At 44.7% G+C, this 21751-nt stretch overlaps 1 protein-coding gene across 1 annotated transcript in view; it reads right to left on the reverse strand.

The window, feature by feature from the left end:
* LOC133117935 (regulating synaptic membrane exocytosis protein 1-like) overlaps positions 1-21751 on the reverse strand; it is an 88420-nt gene that overhangs the window by 16342 nt on the left and 50327 nt on the right. The window contains exons 5-27 of the mRNA XM_061227461.1: positions 19805-19848; positions 18870-18980; positions 18557-18656; positions 18257-18380; positions 17380-17426; positions 16796-16911; positions 16565-16695; positions 16083-16254; positions 14992-15145; positions 14719-14779; positions 12366-12512; positions 11180-11266; positions 9275-9337; positions 8303-8380; positions 6732-6845; positions 6294-6383; positions 4861-4935; positions 3684-3755; positions 2698-2763; positions 1446-1558; positions 953-982; positions 577-686; positions 34-194 (exon numbers count right to left, since the gene is read on the reverse strand). Coding sequence (XP_061083445.1) covers positions 34-194; positions 577-686; positions 953-982; positions 1446-1558; positions 2698-2763; positions 3684-3755; positions 4861-4935; positions 6294-6383; positions 6732-6845; positions 8303-8380; positions 9275-9337; positions 11180-11266; positions 12366-12512; positions 14719-14779; positions 14992-15145; positions 16083-16254; positions 16565-16695; positions 16796-16911; positions 17380-17426; positions 18257-18380; positions 18557-18656; positions 18870-18980; positions 19805-19848 — 2266 coding nt within the window. The remainder of the gene's footprint in view (positions 1-33; positions 195-576; positions 687-952; positions 983-1445; positions 1559-2697; positions 2764-3683; positions 3756-4860; positions 4936-6293; positions 6384-6731; positions 6846-8302; positions 8381-9274; positions 9338-11179; positions 11267-12365; positions 12513-14718; positions 14780-14991; positions 15146-16082; positions 16255-16564; positions 16696-16795; positions 16912-17379; positions 17427-18256; positions 18381-18556; positions 18657-18869; positions 18981-19804; positions 19849-21751) is intronic.

Here is a 21751-nt window from a genome sequence, read left to right on the forward strand (position 1 = left end):
TCCTAGTGGAGCCTCCAGGCAGTGCGGGCTCACCTGAGGCGTCCCCGGGGCCGCTCCGACTGTATGGACATGTAGCTGGTGCTACTGATACGAGAGGCACTGCTGGCATGAGAGATGGCTGACACGTCGCTGATGTCACTGTCCGAGGACTTGGCCGACACGTTGTCACAGCTCCGACGCTGCTCCTTATAAAGCTGAGGGAGAGAGAGAGGGAGAGAGCGATAGAGAGAGAGAGGGAGGGAGAGAGAGAGAAAGAGAGAGAGAGGGGGGAGAGCGAGAAGGAGAGGGAGGGGGAGAGAGAGAGAGAGGGAGAGTGAGGGGGAGAGAGAGAGAGGGAGAGAGGAAGTGGGAGAGAGGGACAAAGGGAGTGGCGGAGGGAGAGGGGGAGAGAGAGTGGGAGAAGGGAGAGGGGGAGAGAGAAAGAAAGATAGAGAGAGATGTATAGAGAGAGAAAGAAAGAGATGATAAGAGAGTGAGAGAGATAAATGTTTCATTCCACTGCTGTGCCTGCCTGCATGTGATAGGCTGACAGGGATGCAGGCCTGCTGCTGATTGGCTGAGCTGCACATCACTCACCTCTCGTTTGTTCTTCAGGTCCCTCCCCTGGTCCTGGTTGGGCTGGGCGGGTGTCCTGTAGGTTTGGGCTCTCATCTGCACCTGTCTGGCTCTCTCCTCCACAGCCAAAGCTGAGTAAGAAAAGTAGAGCAGCCACACCAAAATAAGACTAAAACAACAGCACACAAAAAAAAAAAAAGTCTGGCATAAGCAGAGGGGTAAAGATTTTACTCAATCAAGGAATAAAGTACTGAACACTTAAGGCTTACTGCACCAAAGAGATACAAAATGCACAGGCAAATAGCAGTGAACTCCCAGGAGAGCAACACACCCAATCTATGCTGCAGCTAAGTATGTACAATAAAAGAGGTTATCCGTGCACGTGCAACAACATTACCTTTTCCATCAGACTTGTGATTTACGTCTCCTTCAGTGACATGGGGTTGAAAGGATGAGGAATGTGAATTAGAGAAAGCAGAGAAACAGAGAACAGAACGAATGACTCAAAGAACTAATGTTCAAAGCAAATGTTGTTGAATGAGGCCACATTGGGATTCACCACACAACACAAAGATTCAACAGTTACCCTCTGCCTCAGTGTACACAAGAGAACATGTTGAATGTCAAATGTTAAAGGCTGTGGGTAATGATGAGAGGACCAACACACACACACGCACACACACACTCAAACATACATGCACACACACATGCACACACATACACACTCCGATGCTCTCTCTTTCACACACACACACACACACATGCCGATGCGCTCTCTCTCTCTCTCACACACACACACACACACACACACATACACCAATGATTTCTCTCTCACACACACACACGCGCGCACACACACATACATGCACACTCACTCACACACAGTGTACCTTGTTCTATGCTGCTGCTCTTTGCGGGCACCTGAGGGAGCTGCCTGCCCCTGCGGCCTTGGGCGGGAGCCCCTGTGGCAGAGGTGTTGGCGGGGCTGGTGTGGGGGTGTGTCCTGAGAAAGAGCAGACATGCTCTACATCAGTATGTTACATCTGCAAATCACACAAGACTGGCTTCCCACAGAATCACCGCAAAAATCACAGCAAACAGCAGCCGTTGGCTTAAAACAGAAAAGGAATGTCAGTGGGAAAGAGGGGAATACAGGGTTATCGTGAGTAAGGGGGAACACAGAAAAGCACGTGAGAGGGAGCTTCAGCACACAGGTCAACAACATACACCAGTTCATCTGAGGTCACCCACCACTTATATACATACAGCATGTATACAAGTGTACTTGTTCATGTACACAAACAGTGCGCAGTGTGCACGGCACGTTATTCCGTGTGCACGGTGCAGTGTAGCATAGGACAGTTTAAAGACAGAAGCAAGGCTTGTCAGGAGTGAGGCAGGAAGTGGCTGTTGCCGGTGGAGACAAGACAGGAAGCAGGGAAAGAGTCAGCTGATCTGTCAGCACCTATCCGGCTGTGGGGAGTCAGAGCAGGACCCCCTACGGGCCAGCAGGTTAAGAGGCCTCAGAGGCCCCCTCTTTCCTCTGGAGCCCCGTAAAACAGAGGTGGGCTGTATGCTGAAGATAGGGACGGGCCGCAAAGAAGAGGGCAGTGCAGCATGCAAGAAAGAAAAAGAGGGATTGCACTTAAAATATAAAGGGAATACTGTAAACAAGTTAAACCAACTTTCACCAAAAAAGTACAAAAGGCACAGTTAGGGAAATAGGAAATGTCCCACATACAGATCCATGGGGCATGCCTGAAAAAGGAGTATCATCAGCTATCATTCCAACACTGGTGCATCATACAAACATATTGTTTCAATACCAACAGAAATAACAAAAAAGAACAAATCCTGGCTCTCAGAAACAGTTTAACCACAGAGTCCAAATGATAATATGCTTATTAAAGTATAGCCACAAATCTGTGGCGAGCGAAAGATGTAGAGTGAAGCTGCCCAAATCCTCACCGCTAGTGAGAGTACTCTGAGATATACTCTCAACGCAAAATCACAACAATCTGAACCTCAAATTTAGAGTGACTGATAATCCCATGGCATTGTGAATTAAGGAGTGTCAATTAAGGACGGACAAACAGGCCCAGTGACGTGTCAAAATGGCTGAAATGGTATGAGTGGTCCTACCTGCCGCTGTCCGGGCATTTCCTGCCCAGATTGTGACAGCTCGACACGTCCAGACTTCTCGGCTGCCTGTAAATGGGAGCATGAGCAGAGCAAGGTGGATAGAAACAGAAAGATGAGGAATGAAAGAACGACAAAATGGCTGGAGCGGCCAGGTCACTTCACTCTTTATTCTCAGTGATACTTCATACTTAATGCTACTTAATGGTCCAGTGAATTTCTCAGTACACAGGGTCAGTATTGATCCAGAAAAATGTGTCTGAATAAGCACGGCTTAAAATAGCCGACACGGTTTACAACAAAATGTTAATAGAGCTTTCTGGATCAATAAAAACACATTCTAACAGAACAAGAAGCTAACCAGTAGAAAACAACTCCCTGGGCAAACAGGAAGTGCTAAATTATGACCTTGCATATCAGTTTATTGTAAGTATTAAACTATGTTTTTATTATTATCACTTAGTGGATGTAAACTCAGCGATCCTGGGTATGTACTGAATATGTAAACTCTTCAATAGCGAAAAAACCCTGCTGTAAAATCCAGGAATGCCAGCTTGACCAGTTTGATGATTGAGCTGGCAAAGCTGGTCATGCAGGATAGGAGCTGGTCAACCAGCATGGCCAAGCAGGTTATAAAGCCAGGTCGAGCTGGATATGAGCTGATCAACCAGCTAGTGCTGGTAGCTTGTCTGAGCTGGTAGCCGGTTGATCAGCTGTTTGAAAACATGGCTGGTCAAACCATGTGAAGCTGGGAGCCGGACTGAACTGGTCAACCAGCCAATCTAAGTCGAGCTGGGAGCAGGTCTGAACTGGTCAACCAGCTACCAGCTGTTTCAAAACCTAGCTTGAGCCGTCTTTCTCAGCAGGGATGGGGCGTGAGCAGTTTGGTGTATGAACAGTAAATGGTTGTTATTGCATGATTCTCAGGTCCAGGGTAGATGAGTGAATGTCGTTCACTCATGCAGGCCCATGGGTGGGTCTTCTTGTACCTCCGAGCCTCAGGACTTGCACTGAGGCGGTTCCCCATTTCTTGTGTGGGTATAACAGGCTCCACCATCCAGCTGCTCGGTGACCCAGCACACAGGTGGAGGTGAGCGTGAGGGTGGGGGGTGAGGAGGGGGTGGGACAGACACAGGCACACGGGTGATTACACACTAAACGGGCAAATGGAGGGGTACACAAGACAGTGTGTCACGAGCACCAATCCTGAGGCTGTTGTGTCGTCAGTGTGTCCGTTGTGCCAAAGTACAAAAATATCGGGACACCCTAATGCAGTGTTTCCCAACTCCAGTCCTCGGGACGCACATGCCAGAAGGTTTTTGTTGTAACCAGTAACTCACACACCTGATTTAACGATTGAACCAATCAAACCACAAAAATGCCCTTGATTAGTTAAATCAGGTGTGTGAGCTACTGGTTACAACAAAAACCTTCTGGCAAGTGGGTCCCGAGGACTGGAGTTGGGAAACACTGCCCTAATGCATCCCAATGTGTAGATGTGCTCCTATATTATGTTTCCATTAAACACACATCAATTTTCAGGAGCACAGAACCCTAGTTGTGTTTATAATGAACTTGCAAGAATAGCCTAGGTTTCATGTCAAATGTAATAATATCCATTAGTAATATACTGTCGTTGGGTTATAGAATGCTTATGACAGTGTAATGTCAGCATTATAACATATACCGTAGTTTACACACTGAATACGTTGGGAAGCACAAAGACAAGGACAACTGGACTCTTATGAAGCGAAAGCAGTGTGGGACAAACGATTAAGGGAGCTGTGTTTTTTCCATCCATAATCTACCATCTGCACGCTATAAAGAGATGGGGTTGCACCAGAAATCCTGAAGGTTTTAGTAAAAACCTCCAATATTCTAATGCATACTTACAAAAACAACTAAACTTTATTGTTAAACGTTATATTATTTAAAATGAAAGAAAAATGTCTTTCAGTAAAATATTAGCAAAAAACAGTAGCCAATCATTTTTAGAGTGTGCCTACAGCTTCTACGGGCAACACAAGGTCAGGAGGCCACAGACTACACGCCGACAGAGATCTAGACTACAGGCTACTAGGGGGTAGAGGTGGTCAGTCCAGGGCAGGTTGCCAGGGGCTTGGGGAAGGTTGGTCGGGGGTTGCAGCAGGGCCACCGGGGCAGTACCTGTCGTCCTCGGGGGAAGCGTGCTGGATTAATATCCGGGGGCTGGCGGGTCTGCGGGGGAGGGACTGGAAGCACCTGAGCGTGTTCCACAGGGGCCCCCCAAAACGGGGAGACAGGAGAGACACAGGGTGAGTGAGGGCAAGCCGGGCCGCTCTGTTAGGAGCACGGAACTGGGGAGCGGAGTTTGATGGCAGACGTGCGTTGAAGATGGCAAGCATTAGCTAACGTTAGCGAACGTTCGCCAACTCTTTTCTGCTGTCTGCGAACGTTAGCTAACAGTTCGAAAAGGTAGTGCGTGGCGAACGAAAAACATTTGGCTGTTATAATGCACTTCAGTAACATTTCAATCAATGTAACATTTGTTCTGACCTTCTTCAAAAAATCCCAGGTGAGCAGCCAGCTAGCATTGTTATACCTAAGTCAAGTCCATTCATATTAAAAAGGCATTGGTGGCAAACTAACTGGAATGCTTTCTGCTGCTAACATTTGTCATCTTCAACGCACGTCGGGTAACCTGTCACCCTATGACCTACGATCATCTGCCCCCCGTCTTCCCCATGAACAGAAAACTAATTGGTAGACAAACTTTTTTTACAGCTTTCCCAAGTACAACAGGGCTTAAAAAATGTCTGTGCATCGACAAGATGCATACATAACATTTAAGCATCTAGGCTGCTTTATAGTTGACCAACAGGCCAACTACCTAGCATAAGAGTCTCTGAACACCAAACACTGAACACTCAATTTTAAGACCAGATACACGGCACCAACATTGACACTTCTACAAAAACACACAGGTTCGATGAACACTAACATACAAAATGAGGACTACAGTGTGAGCCTACTTTCACATAAAAAGTAGTTTGGATGGGTAAACTTTTTGTGCCTCAATCTCATTAATCAAAAAAGGCTTTGGAATGATGGAGGAATAGATTTGTTTCCCTCTGTGGAACACATATACAATATGCAGTAAAAAATGCCTTGTTATAGAGATAATGGGACCTTTTCAGAACACCATTTTAAATGCTAAATTTCAGAACACCGTTTTAAAAGAGTATCAGAATGTTAAAATTAGGAAAACTATTACATCGTTTTTGATGATTTGGTGAGGTAGTGGTCAGGGATGATTATTCCTGCTGACCACTAAGAATTAGGTCTCTTAGCACACAACAGGGATTGCTTCAGTTACAAACTGATACTAGTCTGCGTCCTCAAAATAATACACACACGCACACACACACACACACACACACTCATACTCACACACAAACATACACACGCAAGCGCACATACACACACAAGCAAGCACACACACACATACACACAAGCCCCACCAAACAGTAAGCCTAATCTAATGACACACAAATTATACTCTACCGCACATCTCGTCACGTGAAACGCAAAGGAAGACATAGACGATCTGTTCCATGTACCTTTCCGGTTCATCTGATTGGAAGCTAGTGTCTGGTTTCAAACAGTTGGTGCTAGCACTCCTAACCCTGTCAAGAGCAGGCTGCAGATCACTAGCACTACAATGGAGGAGGAGAAGATCGAAAGACAGAACAAAAAAACAAAGAAAATAACATGTTAGATATGAAGTCATGAAGGACTTGAACATGTCAGAGATGAGATGAGAAGGCAGGCAGGCTCCCCGGGGGCAGCTGGAGAAACGGAGAGCAGGCCGGAGGTCGCTCTCGCGAGTCGGGGGGTCCGGGGGTGGGGGGCTGGGGGGGTAGTCGACTGGGAACAGGCCATTGTGAAGCTGGGGGCTGGGGAAACTTGGGTCTCATTGTGAAAAATGAACATGCTAGTGGATGGACGTTGTGTGAGTGAGGTGAGTGAAAGGGGTGGCATGGCTCAGCTGATCTTACCTAATGGTGACCTCATCATTGAACCTGAGCAGGTGTGTGAGGACGCTGTGAGATGCTGTGCTGTCATTGGGCTTCAGCCTTGAGCTGCTCTTTTGGCATGCAGGGAGAGTGGAGCTTCACACACACACACACACACGTGTACAGACATACACACACATGCACAGGCACACGCACACCCACACCAAAAAGCAAATCAAAAATCTTAACCGCAAAATAATAAGGAGAATGGAACAGAAGGAAAAATGGACAGTTGTCTGTGGATAATTTCGCTCTTGTTTGGGAAAGGTCCGTAGGTTTGTGCAAGCATGCCAGTAAGGAAATGGGCCATTTCTCAGCGCCAATGACTCTTCTAATGCCACCTTACGGGAAGAGCACAGCATGCTAATTTTGCCCTTTATTATCCACAGATCACCAAGAATTATGATGGACATTTTATAGGTTTGCTGCACCAAGCACACATGAGCTAGTATGTTTATCTTCATATACAGTACATCAATATATCTTTCAAGACCAAATTATAATCACTCACTGATAAACAAACAAAAGCCCATTTGCAGTATGAGCATTGTATATAAACCCCAGCTGTAACTACGATTTCTGAAATGGCAACCCAACAGAAATCATGGGATAGTTAGTCAGTCTTTCTATTCTAAATGATTGTCCTTCATCTTAAAGTTGACATGGGACCACAATTAGCAGAGCATACCGACATTCAAAACATGTGCATTATATGTACCAGGACACAATGCAGTCATCTCCAAACCTATAGAGTAACATATTATTGTACATCAGTTAGCTATATCCCAGATGGGCTACTCCAGGCTTTGTGACTATTCCTGTATACTGACCCAAAAAGAACCTGCATGCGTGCTGGGTGCAACTTCAAGCAATGAAAGCATAATATAAAACACACAAATAATGAGGAGAAGCAGGTTACACATTCAGACATGGACAGAGAAGCTCTGAAACACTCAGCAGTGGTCTCTAACCCAGGTTCTGGAGAGCTACAGGGTCTGCTGGTTTTTGTTGTTACTCTGCACTTAATTAATCAATTAGAGCAGTTGATTACACTGTTAACTCACCTCACCTGCTTACATGGGTCTCGACAGGGTGCTGATTTTAAGGTGAAAACTAAAACCAGCACACCCAGTAGCTCTCCAGGACCAGGGTTGGTGACCACAGCCGTAGGGTTAGAACTGAGAACTAGTCACACGAAGGAGATGAGCACACGAAGCAGGGTTTGTGAGTTCCTCCAGCAAGAAACTTCACATTAGTGATGGGGAGTGAGGCATCAAGAACTTGTGTGAACCAATCGAAAGAGTGGCTCTATGATTCTGAACGCCATGATTGGTTCAAATCAGAGTGTCAGCTCATGGTACCTCTGCCCATTTATGATTCCACGATTCTACACCACACTCTCCCATCACTACCATAAATGAAGTGAACTGTGTCTTCCAATAGATGTGAAATAAACTGTGAGGGGGTGTTTAATAAAGACGAATGAGGGCGGAGATTGGGCTTTGGTTATGGTGGGTGGGGGTTGTGGGGGTCCTTGGCTTATAGATACTTACCTGTATAAGTTCTTATGAATACCGTTCACTAAAAGGGGCATCTTAGGTGGCAGTGTTTTACTGTGCCTAGATGAGCTCCTGATGGAGATTGCGCATGCAAAAAAGTGCGACATTTGAACAAAAAATTTAAATGAAAATAAAATTATACAAAATTTACTTCATACTAATTGTTATTTGATGAATATTATAAAACACAACACTGTGAAGACAGAATATAAAAAGTCACATCATCACCTCCCAACCGTGTATGGGCAGCCATTACTAATGCAGTCTGTGTCTGGGTGCTTTGGATTGTGTTACTCCGTATAGCGTACAATCCCCCTACAGTAGGAGCCACCCGATGCATGTGTACGTTTCAGGACAAATATATGTCTTTAAATGGCATGTTCACCTGTTCCCTCTGCAAACTCTGCCAGAAATGTACCTGAGTTGACTGCCAAATCTGAGGCTATGTCAAGTCATGCAGCAGTGTTTCTGAACTCCAGTTCTCAGGACCCACTTGCCATCAAATTTTTTGTTGTAACCAGGAACTCACAGATTTGATTGAACTAATCAAGGGCATTTTTTTGTGGTCTGATTGCTTCAGTCATTAAATCTGGAGCTCAGAAGCAATGATGTAGCATACAATGTCAAGTCGGGTTGGCACAGGGCCAGATTCTCATGTTTTTGTTTTATTTGGAAAAGAACTGAAGACTAAGTGCTGTGGTAGTCACTCAGAAAGGGGATGAGTCGAATGGAAGGCATTTTGAAAAACACAGATTAGTGTAGCAAGCCTGTGAGAGAGAGAGAGAGAGAGAGAGAGAGAGAGGAAATCTAATGTCCTCATATAACATTATAACTCAGTGCTTTACTGCTGTCTTTGTGCTCAGAGTCATTGACCGGCTCACGGCGGACGGTGATCACGATGGGGATGTGATGAAATCTGTTATCAATGAGAAACCGGTAATAAGCACAGTCAGACTATTGTGTTACCTTTTTGTGTGCAGGCACTCCGCACTCCTGCCTCGAATTGATTCGCGGACGGCGATGAACTCGCTGTGTTACCATGGTGATGGATGACACGTGAGAGATTGAACAAAAGCAGGCACATGGAAAAAAAACAAAAAAACATGGAACATTCTGGTGAGTGAGTGGAACAGAGGAACAGAAAAGAAGTCACAGCTGAGAACGCTCATGATAATGTTCTCCAAGTGAAGACACGCTTCCGGCCGGGCGTACACGCACTGCCACATCAGTATTCAGAGCCTTCACATGATTAGATAAATGGAGGAGTCAGACCTCTGGCTGACATTACAGAAAACACATTTTCCCAAGAAAGGTCACTCACTGTTCCTTCAGGTTGTTCAGCGGTTTTTCCACAGCACAGAGAAACTGAAAACAACAGCACCCCTAAGTGGCCAATAGCAGCCAAAAACGGAATACACTAAATCAGCTGAAAATATAAAATTCACTGTATAAATATCAGTCAATATGGACTGGACCTGTTTAGGTTTTATCCACAAATGTAAGAAACCTTACAGACACAAATGGTGTAAATGAAAATGAAAAGGAAGTGTATGGTGGAAGCAGTTGGAACAGAAGTTTTATTTTACACAAAAGCTTTGTGGACTGAAAGAGTGGTTAGCAAGGTAAGTTCAAAACAGATACGGTACATATAGTAGAGTATCTGTACAGCTTGTTTATTCAGTTTTCAGTGTGTTTTGAGTTCCTGCTACTAGTGAACACTTTTTATCATAGGAATATAGTAAAATAGGTAGTGTTTTTATGCATTCATTTGCGTTTTTTAATTTGGTTTACACATTTCAATATTTATGTATCACCCCAGGTAATTCGTTTTCTGGTTAGCCATCACATCTGTTTAGATAAATAAGGCAGTTGAAATCAATCATGTTTGTACTAAGGCAAGAACTACCATGACCACAGGTCTGTTTGTAATGTCACTGGATTATTGAATAACGACCAGGCACATCATATGACGATGAGGGCTTGTGTGATATCACTAGTGTATACAACCAATAGAAAGATACACTATAAAACCAGCTTTCATCACGCAGTGAGACATAAGCAGTGGCTAACAGTAATGCGTTTGGTTGAGGCAGTGCATTTCCCCTTGACTGAGGCTAGGGCTCTGTGGTGCCCCTAATGGTCGTAAACCACAAGCTGCTAGCAGCTACCGGCCATGCCATTCTCACTTGCTTAGAGTGCACAACATACACCAGTTCATCTGAGGTGACCACACCACTGATATACGTACAGTATGTCCACTCTCAGAAATACAGGTACAAAAAGTACACAGGGCAGCTTAGAGAGCACAACATACACCAGTTCATCTGAGGTGAACACACCACTGATATACATACTCTCAGAAATAAAGGTATGAAACAAGCCTAAAAAGACAAATTCTTGACCCTGGGGCGGTACCCTATAGGTACATAAAACTATACCCCAAGCCAGCAAAATAAAATTAATTTGGAAGACGTACTAATTTGTACCCAAAGTGAACATTACAGTACTTTCAGGGTACGTTTAGGAAATTAGAAATTTGTGAAAAATGTCCCTCCACTGTCACTGTATTTCTGATTGTGTGTGACTGACAGTGGAAAGCAGTCAGTCGGGTAAATTAAGTACAACGCACCGCATGCTTGCCATGAATGAGCTCAATTGTACACTATCCCTTAGGAAAAAAAAGGAGAAAAAAAAGAAAGAAAGTAGATCGATGACTCAGGGTGATCCCATTTTAGCGTCCAGCAAACAAACACCACTGACACAATGCCAGGTCATGTGACAGTAGGAGACCCAGTGTCCTTACCTCACCTCACCTCAGCCCACCCCCCCTCCGCCCATCCCACCTCACCGACCCCCCCAGACTGACGGTACCTGTCCTCGGAGTACTCTGGCTCCTGCCGGCCTCGGTGACGGGTTGGCGATCGAGACTGTCGGCCATGGTGGATCTCATCTAGACTCCTGAAACAGGACCGGGAAGAGTCTAAACATTACATTCATTTCCCTCTCTTACCTCTGTAAATTTTTCTGAAATGATACATATAAATACATTTTTATTAATGTACCGAGTGCTATTCATAATCTGTGTTTTATGTGTGCTTTTATAATCTGTGTTTAATGTGTGTATTTATAATCTGTGTTTAATGTGTGTATTTATAATCTGTGTTTAATGTGTGGATTTATAATCTGTTTTATGTGTGCGTTTATAATCTGTGTTTAATGTGTGTATTTATAATCTGTGTTTTATGTCTGCATAATCTGAGTTTTATGTGTGTTTAGAATCTGTTTTTTATGTGTGTGTTTATAATCTGTGTTTCACACATTTATAATCTGTGTTTTATGTGTGTGTTTATAATCTGTGTTTAATGTGTGTATTTATAATCTGTGTTTAATGTGTGTATTTATAATCTGTGTTTTATGTGTGTTTAGAATCAGTTTTTTATGTGTGTTTAATGTGTGTGTTTCACACATTTATAATCTGTGTTTAATGTGTGTGTTTATAATCTGTGTTTAATGTGTGTATTTATAATCTGTGTTTAATGTGTGTATTTATAATCTGTGTTTTATGTCTGCATAATCTGAGTTTTATGTGTGTTTAGAATCTGTTTTTATGTGTGTGTTTATAATCTGTGTTTCACACATTTATAATCTGTGTTTTATGTGTGTGTTTATAATCTGTGTTTAATGTGTGTATTTATAATCTGTGTTTAATGTGTGTATTTATAATCTGTGTTTAATGTGTGTATTTATAATCTGTGTTTAATGTGTGTATTTATAATCTGTGTTTAATGTGTGTATTTATAATCTGTGTTTAATGTGTGTATTTATAATCTTTGTTTTATGTCTGCATAATCTGAGTTTTATGTGTGTTTAGAATCTGTTTTTTATATGTGTGTTTATAATCTGTGTTTCACACATTTATAATCTGTGTTTTATGTACTGTACGTGTCTTTGACAATGTGGACGTATGCTTGCCGTGGCAGTTATAATGTAATGTAAGGCCTCTCTGATGGACGCAGGGTGGCAGGTTATACTGTACGCAGCGTGACTGGAGCCTCACCTCTGCAGGGGTACACTGGGGGGGCGAGAGCGGCCCCTCTCCTGCTCCTCACGGTGGGGGGACACGGATCGGGAACGCTGGTGAGTAGACCTCTGCTGATCCGGAACTGCCAGCATGCCGGATCTCTCCCTGTCCCTGTCCCTCTCTCTGTCTCTGTCCCTCTCTCTGTCCCTGTCTCTGTCTCTATCCCTGTCTCTGTCTCTATCCCTGTCTCTATCTCTGTCTCTGTCCCTATCCCTGTCTCTGTCTCTCTCCCGCTCCCTCTCCCGGGAACGTCCTTCCCCACCTGTGTACACACACAGACACACACACACACACAGACACAGATGCATGTGTAGACACATACACAAACGCACACACACATGTGCACAGGCACAGACACAGACACACACACACACACACACAGACACAGATGCATGTGTAGACACATACACAAACGCACACAGATATGTGCACAGACACAGACACACATACACACAGGAGAGAGAGAGAGGGGAAAGAGTGTCAGTGTGGAGGACTAAGCAGCTGTCAGAGTCGTCAGAGCTGAACCGCGCCCCCAGTCCCAGGCTCCCTCTCCTCCCCCGTGCAGAACACCGCCGCTCTGACAGCCGCCATATTTATAATCATGCCAAACAAACAGAAACACAAATAAAACTGCTGAATTCAAAGGATACCTGTCACCGTCTTTTCAAAAAGCACTTCACAACCTTACTGTGAGGAACGCAGTATTCTCAGCCAATATGCGATGTGACGGGCTGAAGGTCTACATTTAATCTCCAAACATTTTTTGTGGACACATACCCTAAGCGAGATAGATCAGCTAATCGACTGCATGGTCTCCTACATAGATACACGCAAACAAACGTCCGTGTTCAAATATCAACAGAACAAGCCACAAGTTTAAAAAGTGTCAGCTTGACTGACAGTGACTATACAGGCTCTCCGTCTGTTCAGTTCTCTCAGAGAGCAGTGAGATATAAGGCACAGGGACAGCTCACAGTCAGGTTGGATGTATCTATTTTGGAAAAACAAATCAGCATATCCTTTACGGAGTCTCTCTACGTCTCTCTACTGCGTACATGCAGAGAAGCAGAGGAAGAGGATGGAAGATAAGAGATGAAGATGAGATCTTGTGGGTGCCGTGCACAGGGTAAAGCGCGGTTCTCAGGGCGCTGTTTCTCCGGTCCAGCAAGAGATACACGCCCTTGAGACACCAGCATTCCCTTGTCTTATCAAACACCCATTTCCCTACTGGCTAAATCTACCCATTACCTTACCTAAGCTATTCAAACTGGGTCTTAAACTGAATAAATATATTTACTCTGAGTTTTCCAGGAAAGACAGAAAGCTCCAGGGAAAGAGTTTAATTGGAATTTTCCAATTACGACAGATGGTTCAAGACGACCCACCATAACTAATAAGCAGGAATGGGGGACACTCGTCATCTTGGCTAATGAAATCTCACAGTCCGTTTCTCTTTGGCATCTCTACCCCTCCCCATCTCCACCCTACATCGACGAGTGTGAACACATCCTCCAAGAAATACAACCGTGTATACACAGAAGAAGCTTGGTGGAGGTAACTGCCTTAGTTCTTCAGTAATGTTGTAGCTACTCACTGGTCTGGGACGGTTCTCACACGTATGTAAATCAATTGAACACAATTGTGTTAACTTACACTGACACTTTAGATAAGAGTGTCTCCTAACCAAATGTAATGTGATGTAGTGCAATACAAATACCCTAAATGCAAACATCTGTGTGGATTTTCTTTATATTGTGTTTGGAACTCCTAGAAGCACTCCCTGAAAGGCAGATTGAGTCATTATTTGTAGGTCCAACAAAACTCTTTCCCTGGGTTTTACTCAACAACTCCAAGTGTTGTTTAGGTTATAGGATTTTGATCATAATCATGCTGCAAGCCCGAATAAAGCAGGACTCCTGGGGTTTGCATGACTACTGTGGAAGATCCAATGCTTTCACTGCATCATCTTCACAGTGCCCAGAGCCTTTTCTCCATCCTTTCACAGAGTGAAAGAACACCAGTGTGACAATACCAAGAACAGAGAGATAAAGGAATGTGTGTGTGTTCTTTGTGTATGTGTGTGTGTGTATGTGCATGTGCATGTTTTTCTATGTCTGTGTATGTGTGCATGTTGGTGTTTATTTCTGTGTGTATGTGCGTGGCTCTGTGTGTATGTGCGTGGCTCACAATGCAACTTGATTCCCAGCTCTCATGTGGACCAGGTCTTACTGCACACTGTCTGTGAGACCGTCACTAATGGAATGGGCTCTGAGCTGGGCTCCAGTAGAGCTCCAGTGAAGCAGCATGGTGTTGGCCATGCCCTTCCCACCCACCTGTGGACACTACTCCAATACCATCACCACAATCTGCATCAGAGATGCGCTGAGACCCTGCACATGGGTGGACAGATACACACAGCAGAGGTGATCAATCACAGAGTGCAAACACGAGGAACACACACACAGACACACACTGTACATTCACGCGCCCACACACACACACACACACACACACACACACACACACACGCATGCACATGTGCACACAGATACCCAGGAACACATATGCAGGCATGCGCACACACACACACACACACACTTACTCTGCAGCTTCTTGTTGGGGCTGTCACCATGGACGTGTCTGCGGGGCAGATATGGCGAGGGGTGGGGCAGGGGGAGGGAACACACGTCATGTGACTGCATCTTGTACCAATGAGGCTTATCGTCCAGAAGAGCGGTCTCCAGCTCGATCAGGATCTGCCCAGGAGAACCAGTCAGACCGCAGATAAGCAAAGCACTTAAAACATCGACCGAACGTACAACCACATTTTGTTTTCAAAATGACTTCAGTTTTCAGTTTGTTCCAGACTGGCTGGCCTTGCACTGACCTGCACTGCCCAGACTGACTGCACTGCAAAAACATTAATCTGAAGTGCTTTAGTCTCGTAATGAGACAATCACATTTTTCATCTTTTTCTTATTTTTAAGTAGAAAGTATGAACATTTTAAGTTACCTTTTGCTTGATTTTGCATTTTGATTTGATTATTATTCTGAAAATAAGTACTAGAAATAATATTTTAAGTCTAAGTATAAGACTAGATTACTTAAGATTAATTATTTATTTGCAGTATGTGATGCCTACACACTGCAATACACATCTGTCTTAATACAATCTTATTTTTCTCTCCCAAGTAGAAAATATTAGCCTGTTTGCTTGACAAGTTACATTTTCTTACCCCATTGGCAAATTACACTAGCACACCTCATTGGCGATATGTTGGTCTTATTTAGCAAGAAGTAATAGCAGTAAGAAATTACGAATAATTAAATCTATATATGATTAAAGTATTATTTGGTTTTTGCAGAACAGTCCCTCCCCCAGACTGGCTGAAATTGGTGCAGTCCCTCCCCCAGACTGGCTGTGATTGGTGCAGTCCCTGCCCCAGACTGGCTGTGATTGGTGCAGTCCCTCCCCCAGACTGGCTGTGATTGGTGCAGTCCCTCCCCCAGACTGCCTGTGATTGGTGCAGTCCCTCCCCCAGACTGGCTGTGATTGGTGCAGTCCCTCCCCCAGACTGCCTGTGATTGGTGCAGTCCCTGCCCCAGACTGGCTGTGATTGGTGCAGTCCCTCCCCCAGACTGGCTGTGATTGGTGCAGTCCCTCCCCCAGACTGGCTGTGATTGGTGCAGTACCTCCCCCAGGAAGTCGCTCTCCTCCTCCTGCACGCGAGGCTGGTCCCACACTGTGATCTCCAGCATGCGCTCCCTGAAGTCCCTCCGGTGCACGTGCGAATAGAGGAAGGTCTGGTTCCATCTCGGCTCCGAGCTCTTCTTCACTGTTTTGGTCCTTCGTTTGCTCTTGTCACTGAAAGCCAATAGACGGATGGCTGCTTTTAGTCATGTCCCCTCAGAGGGACAGCCAGACAGGGAACCTGACACGCACTCAGAAGCACTCCCATAAACACTCAGACACACCCATTTGCTCACATGCCCAGTAATATGGACATCCAGAAACTCTCAACTCTCTCCAGACAATAACGAAGTGGAGACACTTCCAGAAAGACTCAAAGGCACACCCTGTTACCACCACTTATGGACACACCCACTTACAGACATGTCCAATAATAGACAAACCCATTTACAGACACTCCCACTCACACCAGCGTGTACCTCACCTCCTGTCGGGGAGGAAGTACATTTTGACGTAGGGGTTCCTGGGCCTCCCGTCCAGCCGAGTGGGCAGTTCTGTGGCCTGAAGCACGTTGACGATCAGCTGGTGTCCCACTTTATCATACCACAGCTTCACCTGGGAAAAACACGTTTGTGTCCGGTTACTAAACTGAGCCAAAATGGAGGCTACTGCAGCACAGTAAGACCTGAGCTGAGAGAAGCAGGGTGCCCCTCACCGAGAGCTGTCCAGGGAGGACCTGGGGCGGGTCTCTCTGCGTCCCGGGGCTGAGGGGGGACATGACCGAGATGGCGGGGCGCTCCATTTTCTGCGACTCGAAGGAACTTGAACCTGCTCAAAGTCGAGAAGACAAGGGTGCTATCGCCAACGTGTGAATGTAAACAATGTAGTGATATACATGAAGCCTGCTGACCGGCATTCAGATATGAGACAAAGTGTCTGATGGAGTTGCCTAATGAAAACATTGTTGATATGTAGGTAGTTTAAGATTATTAAAACATGCGACCAACACCTTTAACTAACTCATAAAACAGAAGTGAGACAAATATTTTTGCTGTGGAGCTATGTCCTGTGAGTAACTAACCGAAGCCAGTATTGCATTTTTAAATTAGACAATATGTTTTATTAATATCAGGGACAACTAAATATATTATGAGTTGAACGAAGTAATAGCTCATTCATTCCTTCCTCGAGTTAAAAGTAGGGTGAATTCAGGCAATTTGGGACACTTCATTGTAAATGCAGTCTGACCTCACCAATCAGTATACATGAAACATTAACCAGGTCAGCATTAATACTTACTAGATTCTAATGGAGGGTGGGATGTTTCTGGAATTCTTGGAATATCTCTACAAAAGAAATTGCATTTGCAGAAGATTTTTAACACGGTATTTAAAAGGAAAAACTTATTTGGAATTAGCATCAATGCAATGTTCTAGACTTGGGCTGAATCCAATTTCAAATCAGAAAATAAGAAATAGCACTTAAATTATTGAATTGCCAAATGGGCAAACATTTTTTTTATACATTAATTTAATTTCAGTTCATTTCTTCAATTAACCTAATTAAAATGGAATTGGCCCCCAACCCCGACACCCCCCCCCCACACACACACACACACACAAATTTAGAAGCAGGGCTCTTTTCTCTCAGGACTCTAGGACAGCTAAGAGAGAGAAGAGCAGGCTTCAGGAATGACTGTATGGAGCCATTAGACAGATACCATGTGTGATGTACTTAATGTAATGCTTTATCCACCCTTCAAGACAAGTTCTTTCTAATAAATCAATGAATACATCTTTTAAACATGGGTAACCGCAAACCAGGGATACAGACGAACACACAGAAGGAAAGGTAAAGAGATCAAAGCCAACTGTAAAAGCTCAAACAAGTTACGAAATTGTTGTCTGTCAGAGTCAAGTGCCAGTACAAAGTCTCCTGAGAGGCAATTCACTGCAGCTCACCAGGCCCCTGTGTGGAACTACTGACCTACAAACCGACACAGCGAACAGAGCACAACACCCTCTCCCCTGACCTCCACAACAACCTCTTTTAAAAACACAATATGCCCTGCGGTCAGCTTTTACATATTCTGGCTGTAAATAGCCTATAAAGTGAAAAGCCGCGAGTGTGATTTATATATCCAAACTACCAGAGGACACAACCATTCCATACTTACCCAATCGGCCTTGAAACAACTAATTCGACTTGAGGTTCTGCTTTGGATTCCAAGATGATGTTGTAAACTTCTTTCTTAGTCGCCCCCGGCAACGATTTCCCGTTCCACTGCAGCACCTCATCGCCTGGGAACAGGGGAACCACGGGGAGACGTGAACAGACGCAACATCCCGCTTCCCGCTCGCCGCGGGATCAACAGGCGTCAAGCGCGGCATACCAGTCTCATTACATAAAGGCGGCGGAGTTTCAGATTTATCACGCCGTTTGACACAGGTTTTAAAGCTTTCCCAGAGCGACAGACCTGCCCGTAAATGTCCCACCACGTCAGCAAGGCTGCCCTTCTTGACTTTGGTGATGAAGGCCCCCAGTCGGCCCGTCTCCGTGACCTTTCCCCCCACGACCTGGGAAACCAAACAACAGCGTCAGCAGAGGGGTCAGGGGTCAGGGGTCAGCCAGTGATGTCACTGACCGCATCACCCTGCCAGGAATACCACTTTTTTCGTGATGTCACAAAGAACATTCCGGCAGCAGAGTGAACACACGCAGGTCAGCCGTGGAAAGCGGAGATTTGGCCAGAGCAGCAGTGTGGTGTAAGTGCTCATTCACGCGCGCACCTTTAATCCCAGAAGAGCCCCGGCTTCTTTGGGCATCACGGTTCTCTTGCTCAGAGTGATTCGTCCAATCAAATGATCACCCTCCTTGGACGGCTGCCATGTGACAGGATGCTGTGGAGATGGAGGCAGTCACTTAATCCCATCAGCGCAAGAACCATCTGATTACTTATAACCCTCAATAACCCTCATCCACTGCGCAAATACCGCTCTGTAATGTCACCACTGTCTAACATACGCACGCACACACACGCATGCACACACACACACACACACACACACGGTTTATCCATGCAGCTCTGATGGATTTTGTGAGCTTTTGGAGCAGACATATTTTTTCGTGATTTGCCACTTTATTCCACAACTTTAGATCTGTAATCAAACAATTGACATGTAGTTAAAGTGCACATTCTCAGCTTTCATTAAAGTCAATATTTTATACATTTTGGTCTCACCATTACAGCACTTCTTCGTATATTCCCATTTATATTGTACACCTGCAATTCAATAATTCCTACATGGCTCACCTGATATGGAATTTAATTGGTTCAAATGAAAGGTGACAGTCTGCACTTTAACCTCATATTCACCGTTTAATTTCAATGTGCTGGAGTACAGAGCCAAAATGACAAAAATGACAAATTGTGCAAACCGTCTAAATACATATGCACCGCACAATACTGCATATATTGCAACTGAAATACAAATATAGTCCATGTCTTCTTCTTAATTCTCACTTATAAACATTGAAACATCATTTTTATATAAGATTAAGAATATGAAATAATATCACTCCCAAACCAAAGCCTTCCTGAATGGGGCTACCTGACTGCAGTAAGTGAGTACCGGCATCGCACACCACACCTCTCCCATGTAAAGCCCAATGCTCAAAAAACTACTGCTATGAGCGAGCGAGAAAGGGCCAAGGTCTCACTTACATGCCACACCGTGGGGTCCTGCGGACAGGGGCACTCCCAGTCACCTGTACAGAAAGAGAAAGAGGGGGACGGATGGATAGAGAAGAGGTAGAGAGAGAGGGAGAGGGAGGGAGAGCAAGAGGGAGAGGAGAGGGAGAGAGGGAGAGAGAGAGAGTCTGAGCGGAAAGAGTTGGGAAAGGAGAAGGCAGGAGCTGCAGTATAAACAGCATAGCTGCCTCTCCAGGTATTTACACAAGGCAGATGGCACTAGACCCAGATCAGAAGCACTCAGTTTACACAAGCAGGCCCGAGGTTTACTGAACCTTTTCTATTTTTAAAAACAAGAAACCCTGGCAAGCCGTCGCACATGCCCTCTGAGGTCCTGTGAGTTTTTGGGCGAGCGAGGGCCGTGTCTCTGACGGACTGCCGGTGGGACGGAGGGGCGGGGGGTGTGGAGCTCAGAGGGACGGGCTCCATGCCTAAACCCCCCAAACCCATCAGAAGACACACAGGCTGAAGCAGACACTGTCCATGACACAGGCCGTGTTTACACTGGAGCTGTTCCATTACAGAGGCACGCGACCAGCAGCAGTCTTCCCGCGTTACAAACAGGCCACCGAACCACTATTCGCCCAGCATCCGTGTGTATGTTTCTTTTGATCGTAAATATACACAGCTCTGCACAAAGTCGGTGTACTTGGGACCCATGGATAGTATATGTGACCTGGATGTGACCCCAACACCGATCAGAACAATACCAGTCTGAGCTAGGTGGAATCCACAGCATCTGTCAGTATGGGGTTCATACTGTAATATGGACATATAGGAACATAAGAATGCATAATGGCAACAGACCATTCAGCACATCCATAATCTTCACCTTCGAAAGCAGTCACCAGTGTGTTAACCCTAACCTTTGTTATGGGGCGGCATTGGCTCAAAAGGTAAGAGCAGTCGTCTGGCAGGCAGAGTGTTGCTGGTTCCTAACCCCTAAATGCTACAGACAAGCTGGTTGGTGTGCAAGGCAGGCAATCGGCGTTGGTGTGTGTGAGTGTGTGTATGAATGGGTGAATGAGAAAAATAAATTGTACAGCGCTTTGGATAACGGCGCTATATAAATGCCAACCATTTACCATTTAACCCTGGACTCCTGAACCACACTCCTGCGACATGATGTGGCAAGCTGGTCCATAAATTGACAACTGTCAGCGTAAAAACACTTTTAGACAGACTTCAGACTTCAGTCATTTCCACCTATGCATCTCATTAGAAGAAGTTCACTCACTGAATTCAGCATCAGAATGAGCATCCACTGTCCTACTCATCTGGGCTAAGCTAAGTGGCAATGAAATAATGGTCACACTTTACAATAAGGTACATGAATTGCATTAACTAATGTAGTTGTTAACATTAATTAATGATATGCAAATATATTAATTAAGCACATAATTCACTTTTCATTATGAACGTAGCCTATTTGTTCACTACTAGTGTATTTGTTAATTGCACATCGATACAGTAGCAAACCATAGGATAAACCTATTATTAACAAATACATGAACTGTTCATTCCATTATGAATTTGCTTTTACTAATGTTATTGGGAAAATGAATAAATGTACAATTACATTAACAAAGCTGTACAGATTAACTTCTCAGTACTTAACATTAATTAGATAGTCAACATTAATGCTCATTCATGAAACCTTATTGTAAAGTTCTACGAAAATAGCTTCGGATACATAGTCAAAGTAAAAACCACGGAGTGGCTTGTCTTGTTAAGACATCCCTGTTAACAAGCTCAAACACATTCCACCACCACATCTAGAGCAGTTGTCTCCAACGTGATTTTCCACTTAAGCACGTGTAATAAAACACAACCGACTCATTGTGCTAACTGGATAGCGCGTGTAAACGTGTCTGTAGCCCTGTCGTGAACAGAGGAGCGCTCTGGGCAGAGACCGGTTCC

This window comes from Conger conger, chromosome 18 (genome assembly GCF_963514075.1).
Source record: "Conger conger chromosome 18, fConCon1.1, whole genome shotgun sequence".
NCBI classification, from domain to species: Eukaryota; Metazoa; Chordata; class Actinopteri; order Anguilliformes; family Congridae; genus Conger; species Conger conger.